The following is a 27,853-nucleotide window of genomic DNA, read 5'->3' as shown; positions in this document are numbered from 1 at the left end:
GGAGTGCCCCATTTAGCCACTAGAGGGCACTCCAACATGGACTCTTGTTTCACTGCTTTGGACTTCATTTCCCATACTCACCTCCTGGACTCGTTATCCCATGTCATTGCACCCAGCTGTTTTGTGTTTGCTCATTAGTTCTGTCTATTTAGTCTCAGTTGTTTCTGTCCTTGTTTGTGGTTTGTTACATTTATGTTACGTTCACTTTTGTACCGCTGGCTTTCTGTTTTTTGTGGACTGTTTATGTGGCGTTTGACCCTTGCCTGTTTTGTGGCTATACGACTTTGGATTACCCTACAATAAATGCTGCACTTGGATTTGTACATCTCGTCTGTGTGTCCGTGACACAAATGCTGTAAAAATATATATATTGCTCATTATTAGTTTACCACGATGGTTAATTGATTAATTACACATTTACAACATATTCTTTATTAAACAATTTATTTTGCCACTGAAATAATGATCAAAGACAACTGCATGAGGATTTACTGGAATGTCAGATAAAAAAAGGACCATATTATGTGAAATGTGTGTATACCAATTTTTGGCATGAAAAATGTATCTAATCTTGTGTCAAATCAAGTGTCCCAGATATCTGCCGGTAGTTTATCAGCTCAGCTGCAATATAAGAGTCTTTATGGTTGTGTAATATTATCAGAACAGTGGGTCTTTATGACATGGCAGGCTAATTTGTAAATGTATAACTGTACTCTTCAAATTACTTTGGTAAGCAGAATTATGCCAGAGGGCACAGTGGGACCTTACAAATCTGAGAACATGTACAGTTTACTGTACATTATATTCATTAGGAGTCAGACAGAAACTCTACTTTACTGTTTGCAATACACAAATTGATAATGCATTAAAATACTGGTAATGACTTATTCTCATAAAAAAATTAAGATTATTTTTGGAGAAAACTGGTTGAAGATGTGCCTGATGGGTGGTGCACATAATATGAATGATGATACTTCTGTCCTTCCTACCTGTCCTGTCTATAAAATCCTTATTTGTGAAACTTCAGTTTCATAAAGCTATTCATACATAAGGTCTGTCACTATTTTAGATGATCACTTTAAAGAAGAGTTAAGTCAGATTACTTTAAATATTTTTTTATTGAAAATTAAAGCAAAAAGAGGACACCACACAACAAGAGAAAACTAGTCTGTATTGAACAGGACATTATGACTTGAAAAATATGACCGTGACAACTCCACACAGCTATGCATACATTTTTTTTTTTTTTTCAAATGATGAGCATTAGATAGTTGAAATAAGAGGTACATCACAACAATAGGAGTCTCCTAGACAGCTTTATTGAACAGGAAGAGCAGATCTGAACTTGCGCTCAAGGCCAATCACAACATTTACAAGCGTCAACAAAGACCAGACCAGGCTGGCATTTCTGCAGGTATGTGTTTCCACGGAAACAATGGAAGTAAGTGGTCTCGTCAGCAGGGTTGGGGTACAGCCCATCTGGTTTACCAACACAGAAAGAGGCGACGGGGTCAGCGGTCGTGGTGGGACGTGGTGTAGTGGTGGGCTTGGGTGGAAAACCTTTGAAAAGAGATATAGCATCACATTAAAACATACAACAGAAGACAGAATAAATATTATGCTCTTTATGGTTTAAAGTTTTTACCAAGTGAGTTGCGCAAATGGTTGACAAGAGGGTAAGCTCCATTGTAACAAAAGCGGCCAGCAAAATCATCTAAATCCAAAGTCCACACTGAGGCTCCGCCCAAGTTTAAGGAGTTAAGGTATTGTACCTGTTAAAGCAAATATTAAGAAAAATTTGTTGGAAGTTCACCAAACATCACATTACGTTAAATTCCGGAAAACAGCAGTTGATTTACCTTAGCTGTAAAGCTTTCACGGTTGTCAAATCCGACCCAAGCCTTTCCTTGAACTGCATAGGGCACCATCTGCTCATCGATCCAGTGAATAGTGACACTTGATTCCATGGGACAAATCTGCAAACCAAACAACACTCATTACCTTTTGTCTCCCAAAGTTTACATAGATTGTGCCATTTACAGTGTTTTCAGTGGTAAATTACTGGCTGCCGAGAGCATAAAATATTTTCAATTCAAGACACATTTAAAAACCACACACTCATATTGCTAGTAACTTTTTCTATTTCTGCTACATCAATGGAAATAGTTAAAAAAACGCACACAGCACAGTTGCTGAGTAACAAAGTAATGGTGTTCTTGAATGAATCAGTGTTTTTGCACAAATTGGTTGAGCGACTGATTCAACAACTTATAAATAAAATCACCTGTTTTGTTTCTAAAAGATTCAGTGTTCTTAAACAAATTGTTTGAGTGAATGATTCAATGACTCATCTTGATGAGTGAGTCACTGAATCGTTAGTTCACACAATTTTGAATAGTCACTTGTCGCCACCTGCTGGTGTATCAATGCAACCTGCAGAAAGAGTCACTAATGGCCAGAACTAATGGTTGTGTAAAAACCACTGACCTTGATAGTAGTTCACTTAAAAATATATAATATTTGTATATAAAATAATATAGTTTACAAACTGGTGGCGATTTTAGTGCCACCTAAAGTAAGTAACTTAAAGTATTTTTCTGAAGTAAACCCAGTTGAGAATACTTGTTTTAGATCAAAGTTAAAAGTAGCTTGTTGAAACCTCATAATAGGACCAAAAGCCTTCTTCGCGTGTGTAGGGGCCGGCATCAGCAGGGCCACTGGCCGGGGCCCCGAGACCTGTTTGTGAAGTGGAGAGCAAGAATGTGCGTCCATATGTGGGGAAGCCAAGAAGCAGCCTGTCAGCATGGGCTCCACCGCTGAGCCAGAAAGCCACAGAGGAGTTCTAATTAATAGAAAAACAAATGTGTTAAGAGATCTCAGATTACATATGATGGATTTTTTAATTTATGGGTTTTGAGCTTACGATATTGTGGTGAATGACGCTTCCACTGTCAATGGAGCTGCGGAAAAGTGGGCTGTTGTGCCCTGTCTTGAGGTCCCAGTGGCCATGGTAGTCATACGACATGATGCTCAAGAAGTCCAACAAACTGTAATGACAGAAAGAAGGAGAAAGTAAAAAACTTTTCATAGATGGATGTTATTGTATCTTGATGAAACTACCAAACTTACCCTGAAATTTCAGCGATCTCATAAGCTTTTTCAATAGTGGACCTGATGCCGGACACTTTGCTTGAGAGCACCAGAGGAGTTTTCTTCGTGTCTATGGCCTCCTGTTCAACAGCTTCTCTCAGTTCCTGAGAAATTCCACATGGTCAGACCCAAAGTCATATGCTTCATCAATGGAAATTATCATATTGACATTCTAGTCTTCTCACCTTGATGAATGTAGTAAACCTCTGCTTGTCATCTGGTGGGCTGCCATTGTGACCAGGGTACTGCCAGTCAATGTCCATACCGTCAAATTCATGTTGACGCAGGAACACCAATGCTGATCTGATGAAAGCCTTGCGGTTCTCTGGAGTTGCCACCACATTAATGTATCTGAATTGCAGAGAGACATACAGTACAAACTATTTGAAAAACGAAAACATTATTAAATAATATTAAAATGATTGTTTTATTGGAATGAATTTAAAAAATATTCTGCTCATATAATTATTATTTTGTGTATTTTACTTCACATTATAGTGTTAAGTCATATTATTTATGACTTGCATAGATGTATATCGTTTTCAACTTACGGACTCACGCCATTGACCAATCCTCCAACAGACAGCAAGGTCTTCAATGCAGGATTTCTATATAAAAAAATTTCAAACAATATGAAATCGATTGGTTCAACTGTTCAATTGCAGTCTCAAAAATGGATGAATTCATTTGTGCAATTATGGTTTATAATTTATTGTGTATATTGTATATTGCTTACACTCTTTTCAGGTCATTGAGTGACTTGTACAGCACTTCATCATTCCATTCGACGGTCGTGATTTCATTAGTGTAGGTGATGCTTGCCAGAGCATAGACCACATGAGTGCAGAGGAACGGATCAATGTTGTCTGGCGTGAACTTCCCATTGCCAGGTCTGTACTGGGACCAGTTGGTCATGTAGCACACCAGCTTTGTAGAGGCCACTATCAGAAATTATGATATTATTAACATCTCGCAGTCTTATTTTTTGTTATAAGGGTGATTGGGACACTTTTTTGCTATTGAGATGACTTGGAAAAAGTGTCCCAATCAACCTAAATACATCCTATTCATCATTCAGGAATATTTATTATGAATAATTTATAGGCTATATGTTTGACATAGATATTTGGGGTAGTGAAAAAGTTACTGAAGGTCCTTACCAATCTGTAATGTAAGCAAGATGCCCAGTCCTATGCAAAAGACAACATGATTATGCATAAGAAATAAACTAACATATTATTTATAGTAAATAAATGTCTTTACAAATCAAATTAAAATTAAATGAACTTCAATATATATGCAACATACCTGCTAAAAGAGTTAATTTAGCCATTTTGGTCTTAATCCAAACCAGTATTCTTCAGAAACAGAGCTGTAAAATGCAACAAATGTCAAGTTTTGCCATAGCGTGTGCATGTAAATATTATTTATAAAGAGATGAATGAAACAGGAAAGCTGGTCTCTTTACCTGTGTCAGCTGCACTGAGAATAGGCAGTTTGGTGAAAACCTGTCCATGATCATGTATACTTATACATTATTAATAGTTCCAAAGTACAGGTGATAAGTGCTAACTTCACAAGAATTGGGCAATAAAATTAATAACGAGTCATATAACTGGTACATTACGGTAAGGAGGTATTATCTTTGAGGTTATTATGGGCTAATAGACAGAATTAGAATTATATAAAGTGTATTCCCTCAATTACAGTAACAATACATAAAAATATTCAGATGTGAACATATTTGTTTCTTATATTAAGACTGAATAGGCAGAAGTATGCTCATGTAAGCTTACACAGGCATCTAGGAATCTGTGCATGTTGATATAAGTATACATGGAGGTTTTTATTAATATAAAGTATGGTATATCTTAGTCAGCCGTGAATGCATGCATGCACTACGCCCAAATCCAATAAAAACCGAATGTTTCTTCAAATACAGTCAAAATGTTTTTTATTGAAGAATATTTACAAGTGCTGCATTATTCACATTCAGTCCACAGTGGACAGGTTCAACCTTTACAACAACTGGGGTACATGGTAGTTCAAAGAGACAACTTGACATCACAACCTGAGTTACCTTCAGAGTGAAACTGCTAGTGTGTCAATCGACTCATGTAAGCTCACATACAGCCATTTTGTAACATAGTTTGCTGAGCTGTGGGCGACAAAGCCCTGATTCAACACAAGAGGGCAAACTGCACAACGTGAAACACAGCAATGATTTCAGAAATTAAGGAAACGATGAGAGAAAAGAAAGTCGTGGAATTGTACATAGTGCACTCGTAATGCAATTAAAAATCACTTGAAAGAGAAGTACAAAACAGATGCAAGCACACTAGTTTTGGTTTCATAGTCCTAATATGAATTTTGAGTGCGTCTACATTCAGAAAGTGTGACATTTACCTGACTGCTACTAGAGTTTGGGACTAGAACCACTAAAGAGCTACTGATGATGCTGCTATGTGTCACAGCTTTTGGCTAAAAGTGTTTTAAATTCCACTGAGTGATCATGAATCATAATTTACAGTTAAAATCCCACGGACAAAATATGAAATTATTGGATATAATTATAAAGAAGGTGTTAGAGAAGCTGTAAAAAACAAATTAAAGGGTTAGTTCACCCCAAAATGAAAATTCTGCCATTAATTACTCACCCTCATGTCGTTCCACACCTGTAAGACCTTCGTTCATCTTCGGAACACAAATTAAGATATTTTTGATGAAATCCGACGGCTCAGTGAGGCCTCCATCGACAGCAAGATAATTAACACTTTCAGATGTCCAGAAAGCTACTAAAGACGTATTTAAAACAGTTCATGTGACTACAGTGGTTCAACATTAATGTTATGAAGTGAAAAGAATACTTTTTATGCGCCAAAAAACCAAAATAACGACTTTATTCAACAATAAACAAGGCTTTGTTATGTCATTTAGTGTTTCGAAATTTCAATGGTTCACCACTGGGGGGCATGGCTTTGGCAGTTTAATTCCGAACCACTGATTCGAAACAAAAGAACTGTAAAGCTTCGAAAGCTTCATGAAGCAGTGTTTTGAAATTGTTGAATAAAGTCGCTATTTTTTTTTTTTTTTTTTGCCGCACAAAAAGTATTCTCAACGCTTCATAACATTAAAGGTGCTAAAGAGGATGTTTTGTTTTATACATTTTTGCAATATTACTTGAAACTGTCTTTACTAACTGATAAAAGACTATTTATTAGGTGCACTGAAAGGAATAATATTAATATACATCATCTGTGCACGAGGTAGGGCCTTAAAAACATCAGCCAATCGTTTACGCGATGATTGGCCCTCTGGCTTGTCAATCACTGCCGTGACGTTCCTTGTGAGAGACGAGCGCGGTTGCGCGCTCCAGTAACTTTCCACACTCCACAGGCGCCGCATGCAATGTTTTTGTCAGGAGACAGGAATAACAACTGCAGATTATGAGTTACCTGCGGTGAGTCCGACATAATGAATCCACTAACACGACACAACGAATGCCGGTGGTAAACACTCGTGTTCCGAGTTTTGGTTTCTCAGTCGACAAAAAGAACCTCTTTAGCACCTTTAAGGTTGAACCACTGTACTCACATGAACTGTTTTAAATATGTCTTTAGTAGCTTTCTGGGCATCTGAAAGCGTTAAAAAGTCAGATTTTATCAAAAATATCTTAATTTGTGTTCCAAAGATGAACGAAGGTCTTATGGATGTGGAACGACATGAGGGCGAGTAATTAATGACAGAATTTTCATTTTTGGGTGAACTAACCCTTTAAAGGAGCTCAAACTATCCTCAGACACAGAAAATGTCAATATTTACAGTAACAACTCAATGAAAACAATAGAAAATTAAATACATTAAATAGAAAAAATATATATAATTACAAGGAAAATCACCCTGTTGAACAGGCACTAATAGAAAGCAATGCAGAGGAGAGAAAAGAAAGAAATATATACAAAATTCAAGCATAAATCAGACATTTTACCTTCTTGATTTCTGATAAGACTGAAATTAGATGCAAAAACTTTAAAGAACTGTAGAATTATGCACATGGAATGATTTTAAATACTGTCAGATTTGACCTGCTACACTGAAAGTGCATTTCAGTTTGTACTTTATTAGTTGATGCCACAGTATTGAAAGAATTTTTAGTCTTAATTAATTAAAAAATAATAATATTAACATAAATAAGAGAAAAAAAATCTATGTCTATGTTGTTTTTTTTAAAGGCAGAGCTGGACCAGGCAAGTGTCCTGGGACCTCAGACTGTCAGGGGCATCCAAACACTCCAAACAGAGCCCAGACCCCCAGAACCCTCACTAGGACCAACATAATTTAATGTTAGCCATACGTTTCCTAATTCCTTAAGCCCAATGGAACCTGTATGATAAGGATTCCACCATTAGTGGCAGCCTCCAAGACAATGATTCAGTCCTTGGAAGAAAACAATACCTTATAATAAATGATGATATTATAGGATAATAATTAACTAGTTTGTCCATGAATGTTATCTTCAGTATTGATCAATGTCCAGTGTTTTGTAATGTGCCAAGAAAGAAAGTAACAGCCCATGGACGTCATTTTTATGCAAGCCTTGAGGAAAAAAAGCAATAATAATAATGAATGAGATAACAGAGCGATAACTTTGGCAAGCCAAGCCCACTTTAACAACACAAAAATCAGCTTCTGTTGTACCGCTGTGTTCATGAGACCTTTCATCTTTAAAAACTAGAACACTGAGGGAAAGGCAGAATGCTACAATCATTCGACACAGATACAAAACACTGTTAATAAAAATCATGATCCGCTCTTGCTTCCAATGACATTGTCACAAAAAATGAAAAGAATAAATAAAAAAGGTAAACACTCATTTGGATCATTTTGCAGTCCACATGCTGCCATGAAGTAGCAACAAAGTATTAAAAAAGGTTTTGTTTTATCCAGTATGGAATGTCACCAATACATCTATGTGTATTTACACCTATGAGGAAATCAACAAGTCAGAGCTGTTGCTGGATTTTAGAAACTACAACCAAATGCTGACAAGACCACCAGTCAAGTTTGAGTTTCCATAAGGCAAGCGTCTAAAATTAAAACACAATCAAAAAGTCTTCCACAACAACTCTCTTGGTATTCCACAATGAGCAGTCATCCTTGTAAAAAAGCCTTTTTATACAAAAGAATCTTCTACCTCTCAAAATTTCGAAAACTTTACACCCCACGCAACCATTCTGACGTCCCTCATCAAAACCCCCACCACCCACAGCCCAGCCCCTTCTGAGGAAAACCTGCTCCATTCTCTGTGATATTAATAAGAAATGCCTCATCATTGGCTAACATCACAGTCCTGACGAGCCAATGAAAACGAGCGCAGTGACCACCAGAACAGACGTGCAGAGGGGTCCTGAAGTGCCAGCGCTTTTCTGGACCATCATTCCAGTGCCTGTGGATCAAACACACACATATTTAGTACTTAAACACTAGTTCTTGAGTTCCTTTACTAAAACCAGTACTCATAACTACTCTTCGTACCACATACCTGAGTCTCGAGACACTATGGTCTCATGGGCTGCTCCGTCTCCTCCATCTCCCCAAGAGCGGATCTCCAAAACCACATAACCATTGTCCTTGGGTAGCGGCAGTCTGATGGAGGTCTTGCTTTTCTCTAGTATCTTCAAGGCAGACTGCCCTTCATGCTTGTAAAGGACCTGCACAAATAATATAGTATCAATTTGTACTCAAAAACAAGAAAATTAAATTCTCAAGACAGCAGTGTAGCAAGTCAAATTTATTTGTATAACACTTTTCACAATACACAAGGTTTCAAAAGCAGCTTTAGAGAAAATCATGATGTTAATCTTTATATCATCTTAATATCTTCATGCCTTCAGCTGGGCAAAAATATAGTTAACATTTTGTGACCATACAAATAATCAAGCAATTGAGATTTGCTATATATTATATATCGCCCTAGGCGAGTGCACTGTATGTATGCGGATAAAGTTGTATAGAGTTAGATACATGTCCAACTTTATATAAAGATCTTTATATATTCCGCAATTGTGCTTACAAAAGTTCTGTAAGGAACTGAAATTAATTTTAAAAAAAAACATAAATAAACAGCTATTAAATGTAAACACTTCCAGTTTTTCATTTTACATATTGAACTGACTCTCATTTCTGTCTTTCATAGTTTAACATGAGACAATTTGAGTTTCTTCTCAAATCTACCTTAGACATCAAGAGTCATAACAAGACATTAATCTCCAAATAAAGAGCAAAGTTAGATTTACAGGTTATTTTCTGATAGAAGTTACTTTGATGAACTATATCCTAATGGAGAGTTTCACTGTGGAGAACAGTGAACATGCAAATGTTTACATTTTGGAAATTTTAACTTAAAATAGTAAACCAAAACATGTATGTACTTGGCAGACTCTTGTAGTGACTTTTAAGGTATAGATCTGAGAATCTGTAAATGTTCTCTTGATAGAAATCTTGACAAAAGACGACCTAAATCCAATACCTGTTGAAAAAACCAGCATATGCTGGTTAGGTATGTTTTGAGATGTCCTTATTTGGTCATGAGCTGTTAAAGCTGGTCCTGAGCTTAGGACCAGCTTAGGACCAGTACTTGACCAGCTTAAACCAGCTCATGACCAACTAAGGACCAGCATAAACCTGCTTAAACCAGCTGCTATGCTTCAAAAGATACGATAAGCTGTTTTTTTTCAACAGGAAAATCAGATATGAGATATACACAACTGGTTTAAATGTTTATTCACCGTTAAAAAGCACATAGGGTTGGTAGTCTTGTTTTCCATAAGAGACAACACGTGTTCTCTTCTCACGTGATATTAGGACGCCATTTATTAAATTCTTACCTCAGAGGTATGAAATGATACCTTATGATATCTTGCTTTTGATTGAAATGACTGAATCTGAGCAAATATTCTGATTACATACAGACGCTGACAGGTGATCCAACACAAACGTACACAACAAACAGATAGCTGTAGTGTCCGGTGGCACTTTGTGTCACTCACTTTGTAACCCAGAACAGCAGACTCATTGTCCATGGATTTAACATGATCCCACCTCACAGTAACCCAAGAACCATCAACTTTCCATGAGACATTACCTGGAGGACGGTTGGGGGCTAGAAATGAAGATATGAGCAAAAGTAAGTCCACAAAGTACACTGGCTTTCACACAGTTCTCAGTGACAAAGACATTGACAGGAATTGCAAATGTCAAGTTGTGAAGTACATACAGAACTGTTGGTGGCATTTGAACTGTTACGGAAGTGTCAGATTGTTCTAGTTATCAGTTTTTAGTGGCAAACTTATTAAATTTCTCGGATAGTAACAGCAATCTTCAGAAGTAGGTCAACCAACATGAACAGATCGAGTGACACTTTATTTTTTCAATGGAGGAGGATGAAAATTAATAGAGGCAGTTTTGAGTCAACTGTAAAGATGGCAACTTACAGTATGAAAAGTTAAGAAAACTCAAAATATCATGACAACGAGATGTGATGCAACACGATCTTTTACTTCTCTCAACTTTTCCACCATTAAGGTACTAACTTATGCAAGTTAGGCATGAATTACCCTTTGTTTTTCCTGGAACAACATTCTTAACCACTGCCCTCTGATATAAAGGGTACCAAGTTGGAATTTTATTCATGAGCGATTTAATGTCATGGATCAAGGTTAAATCACTGTTGAATTTAAAATTTAGGAAATCGAATCAAGTCTTCTTTCAAGAATCAAGAAGTATTTTGTAATCCTATTTACAACATTTAGCATTAAACATTCTTTTAACGTTGTTTCAACATTCTTTCAAAGTTAAAACACCAACTGACATTCTTTCAATCACATTTCAAAGCTGAAGTTCGATCAAGTGCCGGCTAGGTAGCGTTTGAGTGAGGATCGATAGGAAAGTTGTTCCAGAAGTTTCCAGTAACATGTTCTACTCCATGTAAATCACATTTCAACTAGGCTACCAGTGCTCCCTGAGCCCGAAAATGAGGTCTTACGAGGTTTCTTGGTGATGACAGTAGTTCTCGGGGAGGGTGGGCCAGTGCCTGCGCTGTTGTAGGCCAATACGGTGACGTGATAAAGAGTGTTAGGCCTCAGACCCGTGACACGTGCCGTGTTCTCAAGCCCTGCAGTTCTCACCCGGTCCGCAGCTGCCTCGCGTTCATGTTGCCGCCAATAACGAATCTGTAACCAGAGCAAGAATACAATCTTAATCCTGATTAAATTATGAAAATTATTGTCATGTATTAGCCTATTTAATTAAATATAAACTGCAAAAAATACCCTTTGATACCAGTGAATTTCAAAGCATGGTTTTATCTAAAAGGAGGTGTCTTATCTAAATAATGTGTTTAATGTTCCTTGATCTGATCTAGATGTGCTGTTCATAAAAAGGAACTAATGAGATAACAGCATCTCTATTAGTTGCTCACTCAACGGGCAAAGCTCACATATCCTGACGTGCCACCTCAGGTGGCCAACAACTCTGTCATGCTATTTATGTTTATTATTCCAAATACAAATACAAAAAGAGATGTGACAGATATTAAAAGAATGATCTGTACTGACCTCATAACCCCGAAGAACTCCATTAATGTTCAGATGTTGAATGGGGTCCCAGGACACCTGAATCTCAAAAGCTGTCAGAGCAGTGGCATTAATCCTGCGTGGGGACACGGTAGGTTCTGAGGAAAACATAAAAAATAAAGATGATCAGTTATGAGACATTAAAGTGAAGATATCATACATTTGTTCATCATTTAATCTTTTGAATTCATTTTATGAGGCTGGTAAAAAAAAAAAAAAAAATTGTCAAATAAAAGTCATAATTTAGTTCGTTTTCCACCCCCTCTCTGATGGTTTGAATTCTGTAAACTCCCTCTTCACGTGCATATTGCTGAACTTACACACGAGTTGCATGTTTGATGTTCTTTTCAAAGCCAACATTACACTATGACATGTGCATAAAATAATCTAGGCTCAATTGTGCCGCACAAATGGTTCTACGAATGATGAGGGACCTTGTTAAAATAAACTTTGAACGTATATACAGAGCAGTTTAGAGTATTTTCTCATTTTACTGTTATTATCAATTCTTGTGTTTCTAACTTTCACTACCTCAGTAGCGGAACACTAAACATTCATGTGTAAATGTGAGTGGTTGTGCGTCATCTGTATGACATTGTAGAACTTCTGGGCAAGAAATTATTGCAGCTTTGTTTCAAGGAAATTTTGTGTGCTGAAAGTTAATATGCTTCCATAGCACAATAAACTCACACTATGTAATAAATGCTCTTATCTAAAATGGCAGAGGAAAATTTGTTTCCTCATTATATGACCTTTTTAGACGTTTCTTTGACACGTTTCTCCATTGTCTGCCCTCTAGTGGTTAAGCAATGTCTAATCAGAATATAATGAAAATTGCACAAAATATAATCCTTCGTAATATATTTCTCACCCTCTTCTGCAGAGTGTACTACTGCAATCTGGCTGAAGGGACCTTCTCCTTTCTTGTTGTAGGCCTTGATTCTGACCTCAAAAGGGCAGTAGGCTGACAGACTCTCATTGCTGTAAACATATCGTGATGACTCCACATGTGGCACCCTCACCACCGTCCATGTTGGCATGCCTTGCTTTCTGAACGCCAGGATATAACCAAAGCCATCTCCATTCTGATACTCCCTAACCATGGGCTGTAATTCATACCAGAGGAAATTGTTTTTTTATGTAACAGAAGGTGAGGGTTGAGTAATAAAGACACATTGATCGACAATCTGTTAGTAACTCTATATACAGATTATAGTATAAAGCAAATCTTATATGCAATTAGAGCAACCGTGTCACTTACAGTCCAAGTAATGATAAGTTCATTACGGTTTCCACCACCTCCACCAAGTCCACTGGGCGCCACAGTCGGTGCTGCAAGACAAAATAATAATAACCAACTTATATAGTGGGAAATAATACCCTAATATCTACCAAACATATTTCTATGTGGAACCACACTAATATTTTATGTCAGTTTGGTTCTAATTCAGTTTAATTTTTGTTTAACACAAACAAATTTGTAATGGTTCTGACCTGCTTGTTTGGTTCGGACAGGCTGGGAGGGCATGCTTGGTTCTCCACTTCCCAGGATGTTGCTAGCAATAACCTGGAACTCATAATCCATCCAGGGTCGAAGATCTATGACACGTGCAGATTCAGCATTTCCTTCTATGTTTGCAGGGTCTGGAGGAACCATTAGCACACAATGACAGGCAAACAATGAGGATGACATCATGAATGATGCTATAACACAAATAAATTTCTCAAACTGGATGGCTTTTATGAAATAGCCAAGGGGGTAGTAAAAAGTTTAAATAAATAAATAAGTGATGTGGGTGCAATAATGACTGAAATAAAAAGGGATTAAAAATTAGAAAAAATATCAGGGTACCAAAAACTAGGGCTGGGTTAAAAATATTGATTTCACGATTTTAATTTTGATGAATCCGATCTTGACTAAAAGATCGAACTGATGTTTTCAGATGAATGAATGTTACATTTACATTTTACATTTAGCCATTCAATGTCCATAAACTCAATAGTAAGCTAGAAAAATTAACTCTAGAAAGTAGCATTTTGTTAAACGCATGCATTATATTGCATATTCACGGTATTTCACTTAACCTGTTCTTCAATATTTCACTTATGTTTGAATAAATCCGTCATGTTTTTATGACAACCACTATTTAAATATTTATATGACAAAAATGAGAAGAAATATAATTATATCATTAAAAAGTTATAATTATAAAAACTTCCTTATGTGTAATTTTAATGCAAGTAGGCTATCAGTTAATATTAACCTTTAATATCATAGTAATGTACCAACTTGGGTTCCATGTAAATCATCAGTTAAGATATTTTTTTTCCCTTGAAAAAATATTGTCATGTACTGTACCTGATACACACGACAATTAATCAACATCGAATCAAGCTGAATCGAAATCGGAACAGAATCGAATTAAAGCTTGTGAATCGAAATCTAACCAAAATCTAAAAAGTTCATGCTGAGAATGCAAGATTGCAAAGTTGATTGACAGTGTGGGAAGACTGATTTGATTATATAATTTGCAATGCTTTATGCAAATGAGGGAAAAAGGTCAAAAAAGTTTGAGAAACCCTGATGAATATATGAATTCATAATTCATATGCTTGATTTTAAGCATCCTTGTAAAAATAATTATGCAAAAATGTTAATTCTAACATTATGCAGCTGTTGTGTTTGCATGACACCTAAAAGACTCATATCCTCACCTGTCCTCATCCTCTTCCAGTCATGAGTCTGTGACGAGCGGCCCAGGATGATATACTTGCCAATGGGACTGTGGTTGTCATATCCACGGCTCCATCTCAACTCAACCGATGTGTCATTGACACTAGTCACCACTAAACCTCCAGGAGGTCCTGGTGGGCCTATGAAGAGAGAAATGTTCAGCTTTGCCAAAGAATCTACAACAGTTTTTTCATACATTCATATTAAAGTGTTGTATTTGGGGCTTCTTTTTATATATATATATATATATATATATATATATATATATATATATATATATATATATATATATCTGTATCAAACAGGCTTATGGAAACCAAACCTCAAGGATATAGATCTGCTAAATTTATATTTCATGACTCTACATTTCATCAATTCTCACAGGGCTGAGTGCCAAGAGCTGCCTGGCCAAAAATGATCAAGCTGAGGTAAAACACAAGAATTGGGCAGTGAAACAGCCAAAGGCCACAGGCTGGTAAACTGAGTTTTAATAAGGTCTCTGTCACTGCTCAGCCAGCTGGAAGCCCTCACCCCTCACGACTAGCTTGGCCGAGGCCACCGCGCTGTCCACCACCGTCTGGGCCGTGCAGGTGTATGTGCCGGCATGACTGAGCTGTCCGCTCATAATCACCAGGTCACCGATCGTCTCTTTCTGTATAGAGTGACAGTGAAAAGAAAAGTAAACTTAGAAAGGAGTATTAGCCCACTTTAACTTCATAAAAGCATTTATTATGTTTTTTTTTATTATTATGATATTCCTAATCTGTCGTTGCTTCAGATTTGGATTTTAAAATGGACTGTATCATGTCTAAAAGGGATTTACTTTGAAGTGAATCCTATTAGAGCTAATCTCAGAGTGTGAGAGGAGCCTGCTGCTATTGGAATACAAATTCAGATGGTTTTACTAATCTTGCTAATTTTAAATATTAAGAACATAACTAGATTTTCACATTTTATGAAGAAAGTCTAAGTGGTATTTGCCTGCTAAGTGTTGTGGGTGGTTGTCAGAGAGCGGCTATGCAGTTATTAAAGAGCTCTAAGTTGTTTTTAGATTAAAAAAAAAAAAGTTTACAATTTAGAGTTTTTGAACATTTTTTCATGCCAAGTGCTCACCCCCTCCATGCGCCGATAGTGTCCATTTGGTTCCTCTAGGTCCAAAAGAACTCCATTGAGGGCCCAGGTGAAGGTGAGGTCCATAGTAGGGTCATGCGATGCATGGCATTGCAAAGTGACATTTTCACCCTGATTGATGTCGGCATTAGAGGGTGCTAGTGTGATTTTTGTGGCATCTGTTTGACAGAACAAGGTGAAAAACATAACTTGATATACTGAACGCATTTGAATCCACAATAAAATGCTGATGACTACTAAAATTAGCATTTTAAAGGTTTAGACGCAGATCAATAAGCTGAAAATGCACTCAGGCATAACAGAAGATATGTGCAGAATGAATGTGCAGACAAAGAGATGACAAAAGGTGTTTACTTGCAACTAGTCTAGTTGTGTCGAGAAAAGTCAAGATTTTTCTTAACCGTTAATGACCTTTCCCCATAACAAAACACTGTTTATTGGTTTTACGTGATATTGCACATTTAAGGCTAAAGAAGCCATGTGAAGGGTGGGTGAAATCGCCCACTATGCTCATTGCTTTCCGGGTTAATCGGATATTATAAATATCCTTGAGGGACATTCTTTTCTGCTGTATTTACTATGCGCTGCAGGGCTTTCTGGTTGTGGATAGTGCAGTTACCAAACCACACAATGATGCAGCTGGTCAAGATGCTTTCAATGGTGCCACAATAAAATGAACACATAATGGGTAACAGAACTCTGGCTTTCCTTAAGTTTGCGGAGAAAATAGAGACGCTGTTGTGTCCCAGTTGTGTTGTCCGCAAATTTAAGTGATTAATGCTGTACATTGGTGTGTAGACATGGGTTAGCAAGGTGAAAAGCAGGGGGCTAAGAACACATCCATGTATTCATTGTGATGGTGCTGGATGTGTTTTTGCCAACCCGAACTGCCTGTGGTCTCCCAGTAAGAAAATCCAACAGCCAGTTGCACAGGGTGGTGTTCAGGCCCAGTTTTTGTATTAGATGCTGTGGGATAATGATGTTAAATGCAGAGCTAAAGTCTATGAAAAGCATTCTCACATAAGAATCCTTTGTTTCCAAGTGAGAAAGGGCTAAGTGAAGAGCAGTAGAAACTTCATCATCACTGGACCGGTACGTCCAATATGCAAACTGGAAGGGGTCCAAGGAGGGAGGTAGGCTGGTTTTGATGTGTTGCATGACTATCCGTTCAAAGCACTTCATGACAATAGGAGTCAGTGCAACAGGACGGTAGTCACTGAAGCCAGATGGAGATGGTTTTTGGGGACTGGTATAATTGTGGCAGCTTTAAAGCATGTAGGGACAACAGCCTGGCTCAAAAGAGATGTTAAAGAAGTCTGAGAGGACGTCATTGAGCTCTTCTGCACAATCCTTCAGCACACAGCCAGGTTATCTGTTTGGCACTAATATTTAGCTGGTCTCCCAGCCTGGTCATAGCTGGTTTTAGAGGGGTTTTGGTTAGCTAGGAGACTGGGAGACCACCTTAAACCAGCTGAACACCAGCTAACCCAGGCTGGGAGACCAGCTAAAACCAGCTACTTCCAGCTTAAACCAGCTGAACACCAGCTAACCCAGGCTGGGAGACCAGCTAAAACCAGCTACTTCCAGCTTAAACCAGCTGAACACCAGCTAACCCAGGCTGGGAGACCAGTTAAAACAAGCTACTTCCAGCTTAAACCAGCTAAGACCAGCCAACCAGCTTTTAGCTGGATTTTTCAGCAGGACCTTTAAAATAGATAAACCAAAAAAGTAGGTTATGTTACCTCTGACAGACAGGTGTCCTGTGCTGTTGGCCTTGCCAAGGTAGTTTTCTGCAAAGCAGGTGTACTTCCCCTCATCTGCACGACTGATATTGAAGATCCACAGAATGCCATCTGGAGTGACTGTTATCCTGAACAGAGTTCATCATATGGTCTTTTTGAGATCACTGTACTCAAAGCATCTTCAAACAAACTCACAAACCTTGAAATATATAGGAGGTCTTTGAAACACTGGAATGAAATACTGAAATACCGGATTACCTAGTACTATTGGTCAGTAGTTCTGTGCCACGACTCCAGAAGAGAGTGGGTTTGGGAGCCGCCCGAGGTTTACACTCCATTTTAACCTGTCCACCACGGGCAGCAGGGACCAGCTTACGCACTGGATTTAACCTGAAGTCCGGAGCCTGGACTGAAATAGGGCGACAGGACGGGGCAGGAAGGGAGATGGGTAACCACACAGAGAGGATTTAAACACAGATCATACTATAACTGGGGTTCAGGCATGACTGGATAGGCAGAAGGGGATCTGAAGTGCATTAAGGTAGATAACAAGACAAACATGTTAATGTTTATGAAATAATATTCTGATTTGTTTTCATGTTGCGATTCAGTTGTGCTCACCTTGAACTCTGAGCTCAGCGTTTGAGTAAATGGTGCCGTGTTTGTTTTCAGCCACACATTGATACATCCCAGAATCCTCCAGGGCGAGGTTACCGATCCTCAGACGCCCGTTATTCACTTCCACACGGTCCTGCACACAGGTATGTTTGTGTAAGTGACATGATGCACATGCATATTAATGCCAGCAGAGGGCCACACAACATTTCACTTGTCAATCTACCAACAGTTGAAGAAAGATAATGAGCAGGTTATTCATTGTCACATCTCACTGCCTCCAAGACATGAAGAGTTTTCTAAAAACGAGTTAACATATATCAGTCTGAGTCTTGACAGCTAGAGGTCCTGTTCATTTCTGATAACACACACTGTCGCTACGTGTGTGTGTGTGTACATGGCTGACCTGTGTGATGAGGGGCTGTCCGTTACGGAGCCAGCGAATGCTGGGTCTTGGTTTGCCCGCAGCGGCACAGCTCCACTGTAACTCTGAACTGATTTCCACCTCAGAGTCACTCATGACCTGAAGCCACTCAGGCTGGGCTGGAAAGCAAGAACACACATCAGTACGCTTATTAGATAATGAAGTATTCATTTAATTTCTTATACACCCGTGTATTATTTTAGTATTATTTATACATACTATTATATATGTACATACTACATACAAGAATCTGTGATTTGCTAATTCTTTTGAACCTTTATTTAACTGATAAAAGCATAAAGAAAATATTTCTAATGTTTTCACAGAGCAATTTAATTGTATTTTGTAAATATAAACAAATTTTGATTTTGATGGTTGCAACACTCCAAAAAAGTAAGGACAAAGGCACAATAAAAGTGAAAAGATTATAGAATATCCAAGTTATGTTTTGAGACATTCCGCAATTAGCAGGTGAATTGGTAATGATAGGTGAGTGTATTGTGTTTGGGTATAGAAGGATCATTCTTTACTTTTAAAGGCTCTGTCTTTGCAAGCAAAGATGGCTCACCACTTTGTTGCAAATTTCATAAGAAAATTGTCAAGCAATTCAAAAATCACAATTCTCAATGCAAGATTGCAAAGAATTTAGGTCTTTCACCATCTTCCATACATAATATTGTTAAGAGATTCAGAGAATCCAAATAAATCTTAGTCCGTGTAGGGCAAGGCAGGACCTCTGTTGAATGTGCGTGACCTTCGAGGCCTCAAATGGCATTGTCTGAGAAACTGTCATGCTGGTGTGTTAAAAATAATCACATGGGCTCTGGAGTACTTTGGAAAACCATTGTCACTTAACCCAGTCTTCCGCTGCATCAAGAAATGCAACTCGAATCTCTGTTACGCAAGGAGAAAGCTTAGCTATACATCAATTCTATGCAGAGATGCCACAGGCCACTTTAAGTTTTTCATCTAATATTTACACTGCCCTCCAATAGTTTGGAAACGCCCTATAAGGGACAACACAAACTACAAAAACATATTTTATTATATAACAGTTTATAAATAGAAAAAACTTCATCAAAATATCCACCATTAGCAGCTATCTGACCTAAACTGGGTTCTAATTGGTTCATTGTATTCTAAACTTAATTGGCAATCAATTGTTGAAGCCATTAAGGTGTGCTGACCCAAAAATCTTTTACAAACCTGGGCCAAGTTTAAACCAGTAACCAGGCATTACAGCTGGCAAAGGGGCATGTCTGACTTTGACATGTATATATTGCCATTATTATGTAATCAAAATGAAAATTATTATTGCTGGTATTCAATGATAATGGCAAGTTACTTTAATGTATTTGCACCAAAAAATGATAAGGATTTATGCTGATATCATCCAAAACCACACTTTGCCAGGGGTGTTTCCAAACTTTTGGAGGGCAGTGTATATTTTATTTTATTTCAATGAACGAAAACAATTTTTAAACAGTAAACAGTTTTAGTTAACAATAACAACACTCATACACAACGTTTTATGTCACATCAAACTTCTACTAAAGGTAATGAGAGGAAAATCTTTTAGAAAATATCAATCTAGTTCTGACGTCACGCCTACCTTGCACAGAGACGCGTCCCTGGTGTGTCTCACGGCCCTCTGAGTTGTAAACCTCACACTCATACATGCCCTCGTCATCAAAATTCAGTTCAGGAATAATTAGGATGGGTCCTTCTGCACTTGCTCCGACCTTAGGGGGCAAAATCCCATCCACCTTCCTCCAGCGGATTTTAGGAATGGGACTGAGGGAGGAATGTAAAGAGCGAGCGAAATGATCACAAAAACATTCAATTTTTATAGCTGACTGAGTTATGGATTATATTGAACCGATGTAGCAGTGATCTCCGAAGGGAAGTGGGGAGCTCAAGGGGACTTACTTGCCATAGGCAAAACATTCCAGCTGTGCAGTTTGTCCTGATAATGCGTATGTCTCAGCAGGAAAACGCACTCGGATATTCGGGGAGGCTTTCCTTGGGTTTGCTGGACCAAGGGGAAAAAACAAGATATAAGATGTATTTTTATAAAATGCCATTTTGATAACAGCAAGTAGCTGAGCTTGTTTCATGTTTCAGAGGGAAACAGAGCTTTGAACTAACCTTCAGGGTAAACAGTGAGCTGGACGGCTTTGCTGAAGATGCTCTTGGTGCTGATGTCCATATTGATGGTGGTGAAGCAGAAATAGTTGCCCGTGTCATTGGCTCTAGCATTAGCAAGGTATAAGTTACCCGTCACCTGAGAAACAAACCATCTGCCCGACTCTGGCTGGATGAAGTTGGGGAACTCGTTGATGAACCAGCGGTAGGACAAAGCTTGGTGGTAGCAAATGGATGCAAGATGTAATATTAACATTTGAGGAAATAAATATACTGATCAGGTTAAATACAGAGTGAAATGTTTCGCTAAATGATAGTGTGTGTGTGTGTGCATACCTGGGTAATGAGCTGGTGGCTGGCAGGCAAGGAAGGTTCCCATACCCTCATGGACCGTCTGAGGGCTTCTGCTCTCAGGAGGGAAATCGTGGAGATCTAAAAAAACAAAAAAAAACACACAACAATAGTGTGGTAGTGTGCAATTTCATCTAGCTGCTTTTATCCAGAAAGGCCTAATTTTCACACTTGGACAACAGTAATTGTTTGAGTTGTACTCACAGCCGAATTTGAGGTTAGCCACACGGCTAACAATGGTGCCACAGCGGTTGATGGCGAGACACTGGTATGACCCACCATCTCGCCCATGCTGAGGATTATTGATCACAAGGTTTCCTGCGACCTGTGTGTACTGCGAATCCTCAACAAATGCTATTTCAGTGCCATTCACACGCCACCTGTGAGAAATCACATACGAGATCTAACTTCAATAGCCAGGAGATTGTCAAAAAGTGGATAATCAATCATTTATTTATTAGTGGCAAACAAGTAGTACACTTTGCAGACAATGTATTTAAAAATACATATATTTTTAAATTAAGTAAGTTTTTTAAATAAGTTTTTAAAATTCTTGAGAAGCAAACTTGTATATTGAAACATTTTTTCAGAGAACATATCTTGAATCAGGTTTATTTTTCATACCCCAGTGACAAATAGTTGTTGTTTTGTTTTTTGTTTTTAAGCATACATAATCAATGAGGAACAAATTTGTGAGAAAAAAGTTAAAAAACTTAAGTCTCATTATCTTAAAGAATTACATTACAAAAGTTTGGGGTCAGTAAGTTTTTTTTTTTTTAAGAAAATGATACTTTTGTTCAGCAAAGATGCATTAAATTGATCAAAAGTAACAATAAAGACATTTACAATATTATACACGATTTCTATTTTTTAAAAATAAATGTTGTTCTTTAAAATTTTCTGTTCATCAAAGAATCCTGAAAAATATGTATCATGGTTTCAACAAAAATATTAAGCAGCACAACTGTTTTCAACATTGCTAATAATAAGAATTGTTTCTTTAGCACCAAATCAGCACATTAGAATGATTTCTGAAGCATCATGTGACACTGAAGACTGAAGTAATGATGTTGAAAACTCAGATTTGACATCACAGGAATAAATTACATTTTAAAATATATTAAAACAGAAAACAGTTATTTTAAATTGTAATATTATTTAACAGTATTACTGTTTTTGCTGCATTTCTGATCAAATAAATGCACCCCTGCCGAACATAAGACTTGTTTTATAAACACCGCAAATGTTTTAACTGTAATGTATTTATCATCCAGAAGTAATCGTATCTCGTTTTAAGGATGTTTCGATTTTTTAAATACTTTATTTTTGTACAAATACTTTCTACAATGTCTGTTAAAGGACAGGTCATACTAAGTACAGTAAGTAAAGGTCCTGTTTTGTTCAATAAAGTGTAAGTGACAAAAATCTGATCTGAGTACCGGTAAATAGCAGCAGGGCTGGCACGAGCCTGGCAGCTCAGGGTCACCTTGCCTTCTGGCATCCCCTCAGGGTAAATCAGACTATATGGCTGCTCCTCAAACACCGGCCCACTGTCATGACCTGACACACACACATCCCCACCTACAAAAAAAAGTGCACACAAACACTGTCTGAGAGAAACATTTCAACAAACATTGTCACATTTTAACCAAAAAATAGTTTTTTTTTTTTTTTTTAAACAAAACAGGAGTCTAGCTTGTAGTGTTAATGGCCTTTTTACATTGAAGATCATTCTTTAAAGGGTTTGAACCAACAACCTTCTGGTTATATCTCCAGATGATTAACTACTAAAAGCACACTAAATAAAAGTCAAGGGTATAGTAAAATATCCTTGAGAGTAATGTATCTCAAGTAGTCTTGTCATGCTCAGGTCTTTTGTACTGCCTCTTTTGACAGCTAGAGTACTGTGCCAAACAGACAGATACGGGGGGCCATGCGTGCCTAACAACTACAGTGTATTTGCACTCAGTATGGGAGTGTTCTCCACCCGGGGAAAGTCAGCAGGGGATACAAGCTGTCAGATATAATTGCATGCACTCAGATATTTTGACAGAACGAGGGGGGAACAGGGGAGTTTGAAGACATACAGTAAAGTCTCCAGGTAACCGTGAACGCATCTGATGCATTATGAACTGGGTCAAGAATGAGTTTGGATTATTTGGGAACTTGTCAGTGTGCACATCTGCATTTGTAATTTTGCTTTTTTTACTCTTAAATAAATAGGTGTTTCTTATGGATTTGGGACTGTGTATTAAACGCAGTTTGTGATGGATTTGAGTACTACAAAAAATAATCAGTATTTTTGTCTTGTTTTCCAGTAAAAATATCTAAACAACCTTAAAACAAGATAGATTTATATTTAGTGAATTGCATAATACATTAAGACTTCAGAGATTTTCAGAGATGTTTTACCCCACTGGCAAATAAATCTAACAAATTTGAACAAGGTTTATGAATAAATTAGAGAACAGAATTTTTAAGAAGAAAAAAAAATCATCTGAAAAGCATATATATATATATATATATATATATATATATATATATATATATATATATATATATATATATATATATATATATATATATATATATAAATATAAAAGAAATTATCTGTTTTATCTTATGGGTTTATTTTGTTTTCCAGTAAAACATTATTCTTAAACATACTTAAAACAAGACAAAAATACCTTTTAAAAATTTAATAGATCAAGATTTTTGTTCAGTGACTGTGTGTATGCTTAGATTTATGAATTTGTAATTTAAAATTCATTGGAGATCTACATGCACAGGCGTGTATATGTATGCATGTGCGTGTTCAAATGAGTGTGTGTATGCAGCTCTGGTAAGACCCACAGGAATCTGGGGCAATAAGAGAGAGGCAGAGGAGGAGAGATGAGTTGAGAAGGGGAACTGGCTCCCTGGGAGGTTTTCTGCTCTGAGATTGCAGTGAAATTCAGTGGTGTGTTGGCTGCTTCCAGTAATGGGGATAAATAGATCCAAACTGCCACTTAAGTTCTTTTCCACTGAAGTCTCTCAACAGATCATCACAGTTTCTATGTGTAGTTACTTCTGTGGGCTAGACTGAAACACAGTAATTGTGTATATTTTCACATTATTTGTTCCTTTCCATGCCCATTACACAGTTTTGCTGTTTACACTGACTTTCTATTTCAAATAAATTACCATTTTTTAAGAATCATGAAAAAAGTATGAATTGAGTGGTTTTAGTCCAATTCTTCTGAAGAATGATGAGCAGATTAAATTTAGGCTTTTATGCACATATAAACATTGATCAGCGATCATAAACAGAAGCTCAACTGTACTTGCTTGATGCACGAGAACAAACCTCATTGGTTCTTGTGGAAGCTCAAATGTGCTTTGTAACACACCAGAATGAACCTCATTGGTTCTCGCATGTCAAGGAAGTATGCTTGAGCTTCCTCTTTATGAACTTTTTGACGCATCAAAGTGGTATGCATGGACTGTCAAAGGAGGGACAGAAATCTCTTGTGTTTCAAAGATAGACGAACAGTTTGAAACGAGATGAGGCGGACATAATTTTCATTTTTGAGTGAACTATCCCTTTGATGTAATATTTTACCATGTTGCTTTTTTACTGTATTTTTGATCAAATAAATACAGTAAAAGATTCTTCTTTTAAAAACTGCACTGAGTACTGAATCATACTGACCCCAAACTTTTGAATGGTTGTGTATGTACTATAACTGAACAATGAGCAATATAGGTCTAGCAAACATAAGCAGAAACTGCACTCTGATTGGCTGGCTGCACCTGTCCGCCTGGAAACAAAGTCTGTAGTCAAAGTAAAAGTAGTTGAAACAGTCAGCAGTTTTGCTGAAGAACAAAAGTCTCTGAAATAGGTGGTAAGTATAATTTTTGTATAAACTTAAATTTCTGCTAATTTCTTTAAAGATGCCCTCGAATGAAAAATTGAATTTATCTTGCCATAGTTAAATAACAAGAGTTCAGTACATGGAAATGACATACAGTGAGTCTCAAACTCCATTGTTTCCTCCTTCTTATATAAATCTCATTTGTTTAAAAGACCTCCGAAGAACAGGCGAATCTCAACATAACACCGACTGTTGCGTAACAGTCGGGGTGTACGCCCCCAATATTTGCATATGCCAGCCCACGGTCCCAACATTATCATTATGAAAGGCATTAGACAAGGGCTAAACGTCTGGATCAACGTCTGAATCAACAGACTAGGTAAGCAAGCAAGAACAACAGCGAAAATGGCAGATGGAGCAATAATAATTGACATGATATCATGATATTTTTAGTGATATTTGTAAATTGTCTTTCTAAATGTTTCGTTAGCATGTTGCTAATGTACTGTTAAATGTGGTTAAAGTTACCATCGTTTCTTACTGTATTCACGGAGACAAGAGCCGTCGCTATTTTCATTTTTAAACACTTGCAGTCTGTATAATTCATAAACACAACTTCATTCTTTATATATCTCTCCAACAGTGTGTAATGTTAGCTTTAGCCACGCAGCATAGCCTCAAACTCATTCATAATCAATGTAAATAGGGCTGGACAATAATTCAATATCAATATATATCGCGATATAATTTTTTTCGATAACGGTGATATGATTTTTAAACACATTTCCGGTATTTCGATATATACATTACAGCATTTCTCACTGACTTGAGGCGCAGCCGTAGAAAGAGCAGAACGCGATTGGCCATTGGCGTGATGACGTACACCACAGAGACACGCAGCCATCAGCCAGTGCTCAGCGTTAATATGGTTTGTTTGAAATAGCAACATGGAAAACAGACAGAGTTCAGATAATGTATGTTTCAGTCGATGGATGCGCAAAACGTTACAACAACGATAATCAAAAAGCGTGGACAAAACAGACACTCTTTGTAAACTGTTAACAGCTAGTGCTCTCTGCTCTAATGTCCAATCATTTACGCCGTCATCACCCGGGTGTTGATAGCGCGCGAGCGCAGGTGAGACCTGAACAGCACACGATGCTATCTGTGTTTAAACTAAACTAATTTAAGCCTTGCTGATTTAAACAGAACAAGACGCGAAAGAGAACTCGCACGCGCTGTGAGAAGAAGCGCACACGCTTATTTCAGACAGCGCGCAAATACTGACTTCTCTTTCAAGTCTTGCGCTTCGGCGGACAAATTCATACACAAATTAAGTCAACATGCCCGTCTTGGCGAGTATCCTAGCAAACATAGTCGGTTATTTCTTAAGTGAACGTATAACAGTCGAGAAAGACATCGCATGTGTAACAGTATATGTAGCTACTGGATCGTGCATGTCTTAAAGGGGAAAAAACTATTCCTGCTGCCTGTTTTTAATGTTAAATTAAACAACAAATAACAAAGAAATCACTCACTGCTCTTGACTGAATAGTTTTTGTAACTTCAATAATGATTCATCTTTATTTATTTTATACAATAAAGATAATATGCAGTGTTATTTTATATTTGATTACTTTATCCATTTTCTGTACCTGAAAACTACTGTTAGATACCTGAACCTGAAAAGCACTGTTTATTTTATTTGAATATTTGCTTTATTGTACTTATTTGTGATGTACTTATTTGCTTGTAGTTTGATCGTTTGTTCTTATTTTCTTTATTTTTATTTGACAGTAGTCTTATTTTTAGGGTCACGGTTTCGGTACGGTTGTACCAACTGTACCAAAACCGTGACCCTAAAACCGTGATACGAACCGAACCGTGAGCAATTTGAACCATTGCACCCCTAGTGTCATCAACACTCAACAATGTCCCTGCCCCAGCAATGTGTTTTTGTTGTTTCTCACTGTTTTTTTCTGTTTTTACTGTTCACAATCTTTATCTTGGCTGAAGCACTTTTGTTTTAATCTATATTAAGGATAATAAAATCAGCCTACGTTATAGTTTAATGTTAAAGATATTAATATTACAAAAGTGAGTGAGTCTTATGTTTATTTTTTATGTTTGTATGAAGGCTAAATACAAATAAAAGCTGAACATAAATTTATTTGTACTATTTTTATTTCTAAAATATTATATAGTTTTATAGGAAGAGATTTCATAGATTTGGCAAATTCATTTTTCAGACGTGGCCATTCTTGGCAGTTTTTCTGAGGCTATTATATAGTTCATATCGATATCGGAATTATATCGTATCGACCGAAATTAAGAATTATATCGTGATATAAATTTTGGCCATATCGTCCAGCCCTAAATGTAAACAATATAACAGTATACAATACTCACATAATCCGACGCATGCATGCCGCATGCATGACGAACACTTTGTAAAGATCCACTTTGAGGGTTATATTAGCTGTGTAAACTTTAAGGCACTGTTTAAGGCAAGCACAAGCTCTGTGGGCAGAGATTTAATGGGGCCACAGCATAAATCGGCGCGTTTATAATGATGCCCCAAAATAGGCAGTTAAAAAAATTAATAAAAAAAAATCTATGGGGTATTTTGAGCTGAAACTTCACAGACACATTCAGGGGACACCTTAGACTTATATTACATCTTTTAAAAACATAATCTAGGGCACCTTTAACGTTTTTCCTAGGTGCATATTATATATGTACAAATTGAGAGGTGTGTAAAAATAAAACAAATATTGCTTGGTCACTTATTTTGGTCAGACGGCAGTTCCTGGCCACAAATTGCTGCAAAGTGGACCACATTTTATGCCTGTGAGACTAGGACAACTTTGACTAGAGTGCCGTTTGCCAAGTTAATAGCATTATGGACAAAACCCCATTTTTATCAATGTTTAATGGGCCCTGGATTACTTTAGCTGACAAAAACACATCTCAAGTAAATCAAATCCCTTCTGCCCACTGATCTAAGATAACACAATGAATAATTAATTTGAATTTGTGGACCCCCACTGATGCACAACCCTAAAACCACACAT

General features: G+C 37.3%; 2 protein-coding genes across 2 annotated transcripts in view; both read right to left on the bottom strand.

Annotated features, from left to right (window-relative positions):
- Positions 1–1,099: 1,099 nt before the first annotated feature.
- On the bottom strand, positions 1,100–4,662 carry chia.1 (chitinase, acidic.1). Its single transcript, XM_048172829.1, has 12 exons — positions 4,619–4,662; positions 4,459–4,522; positions 4,311–4,340; positions 3,887–4,091; positions 3,702–3,758; positions 3,336–3,501; positions 3,130–3,254; positions 2,924–3,047; positions 2,660–2,842; positions 1,860–1,976; positions 1,646–1,772; positions 1,100–1,560 (listed from the first exon to the last, which is right to left on the bottom strand). Exons 2-12 carry the CDS (start codon positions 4,481–4,483, stop codon positions 1,352–1,354), a joined length of 1,368 nt encoding a protein of 455 aa, XP_048028786.1. The 5' UTR covers positions 4,484–4,522; positions 4,619–4,662; the 3' UTR covers positions 1,100–1,351.
- A 2,202-nt stretch (positions 4,663–6,864) lies between these two features.
- The window catches only part of cntn2 (contactin 2), a 34,664-nt gene continuing 13,675 nt past the window's right edge, over positions 6,865–27,853 (bottom strand). The window contains exons 3-23 of the mRNA XM_048172828.1: positions 22,365–22,506; positions 21,130–21,305; positions 20,911–21,006; positions 20,578–20,790; positions 20,359–20,461; positions 20,042–20,223; positions 18,412–18,548; positions 18,012–18,141; positions 17,649–17,799; positions 17,391–17,518; positions 15,631–15,806; positions 15,049–15,169; positions 14,499–14,657; positions 13,278–13,427; positions 13,045–13,115; positions 12,655–12,889; positions 11,766–11,881; positions 11,195–11,381; positions 10,200–10,312; positions 8,693–8,861; positions 6,865–8,596 (exon numbers count right to left, since the gene is read on the bottom strand). Of these exons, the coding sequence (XP_048028785.1) occupies positions 8,493–8,596; positions 8,693–8,861; positions 10,200–10,312; positions 11,195–11,381; positions 11,766–11,881; positions 12,655–12,889; positions 13,045–13,115; positions 13,278–13,427; positions 14,499–14,657; positions 15,049–15,169; positions 15,631–15,806; positions 17,391–17,518; positions 17,649–17,799; positions 18,012–18,141; positions 18,412–18,548; positions 20,042–20,223; positions 20,359–20,461; positions 20,578–20,790; positions 20,911–21,006; positions 21,130–21,305; positions 22,365–22,506 (3,059 nt within the window). The 3' untranslated portion in view covers positions 6,865–8,492. The remainder of the gene's footprint in view (positions 8,597–8,692; positions 8,862–10,199; positions 10,313–11,194; positions 11,382–11,765; positions 11,882–12,654; positions 12,890–13,044; positions 13,116–13,277; positions 13,428–14,498; positions 14,658–15,048; positions 15,170–15,630; positions 15,807–17,390; positions 17,519–17,648; positions 17,800–18,011; positions 18,142–18,411; positions 18,549–20,041; positions 20,224–20,358; positions 20,462–20,577; positions 20,791–20,910; positions 21,007–21,129; positions 21,306–22,364; positions 22,507–27,853) is intronic.

Source organism: Megalobrama amblycephala, linkage group LG21, assembly GCF_018812025.1.
Source record: "Megalobrama amblycephala isolate DHTTF-2021 linkage group LG21, ASM1881202v1, whole genome shotgun sequence".
Taxonomy (NCBI): Eukaryota; Metazoa; Chordata; class Actinopteri; order Cypriniformes; family Xenocyprididae; genus Megalobrama; species Megalobrama amblycephala.
Note: the sequence above shows the minus strand (reverse complement) of the source record. Positions and strands in the feature narration are given on the sequence as shown.

Excerpts from the sequence above, each read along its gene's own strand:
- chia.1 (XM_048172829.1), bottom strand. The coding sequence starts at position 4,483 with ATGGCTAAATTAACTCTTTTAGCAG. Across the intron at positions 3,255-3,335 it reads GGTTTACTACATTCATCAAG|GAACTGAGAGAAGCTGTTGA; the intron begins GTGAGAAGACTA and ends GGAATTTCTCAG. Across the intron at positions 2,843-2,923 it reads GCGTCATTCACCACAATATC|AACTCCTCTGTGGCTTTCTG; the intron begins GTAAGCTCAAAA and ends TCTATTAATTAG.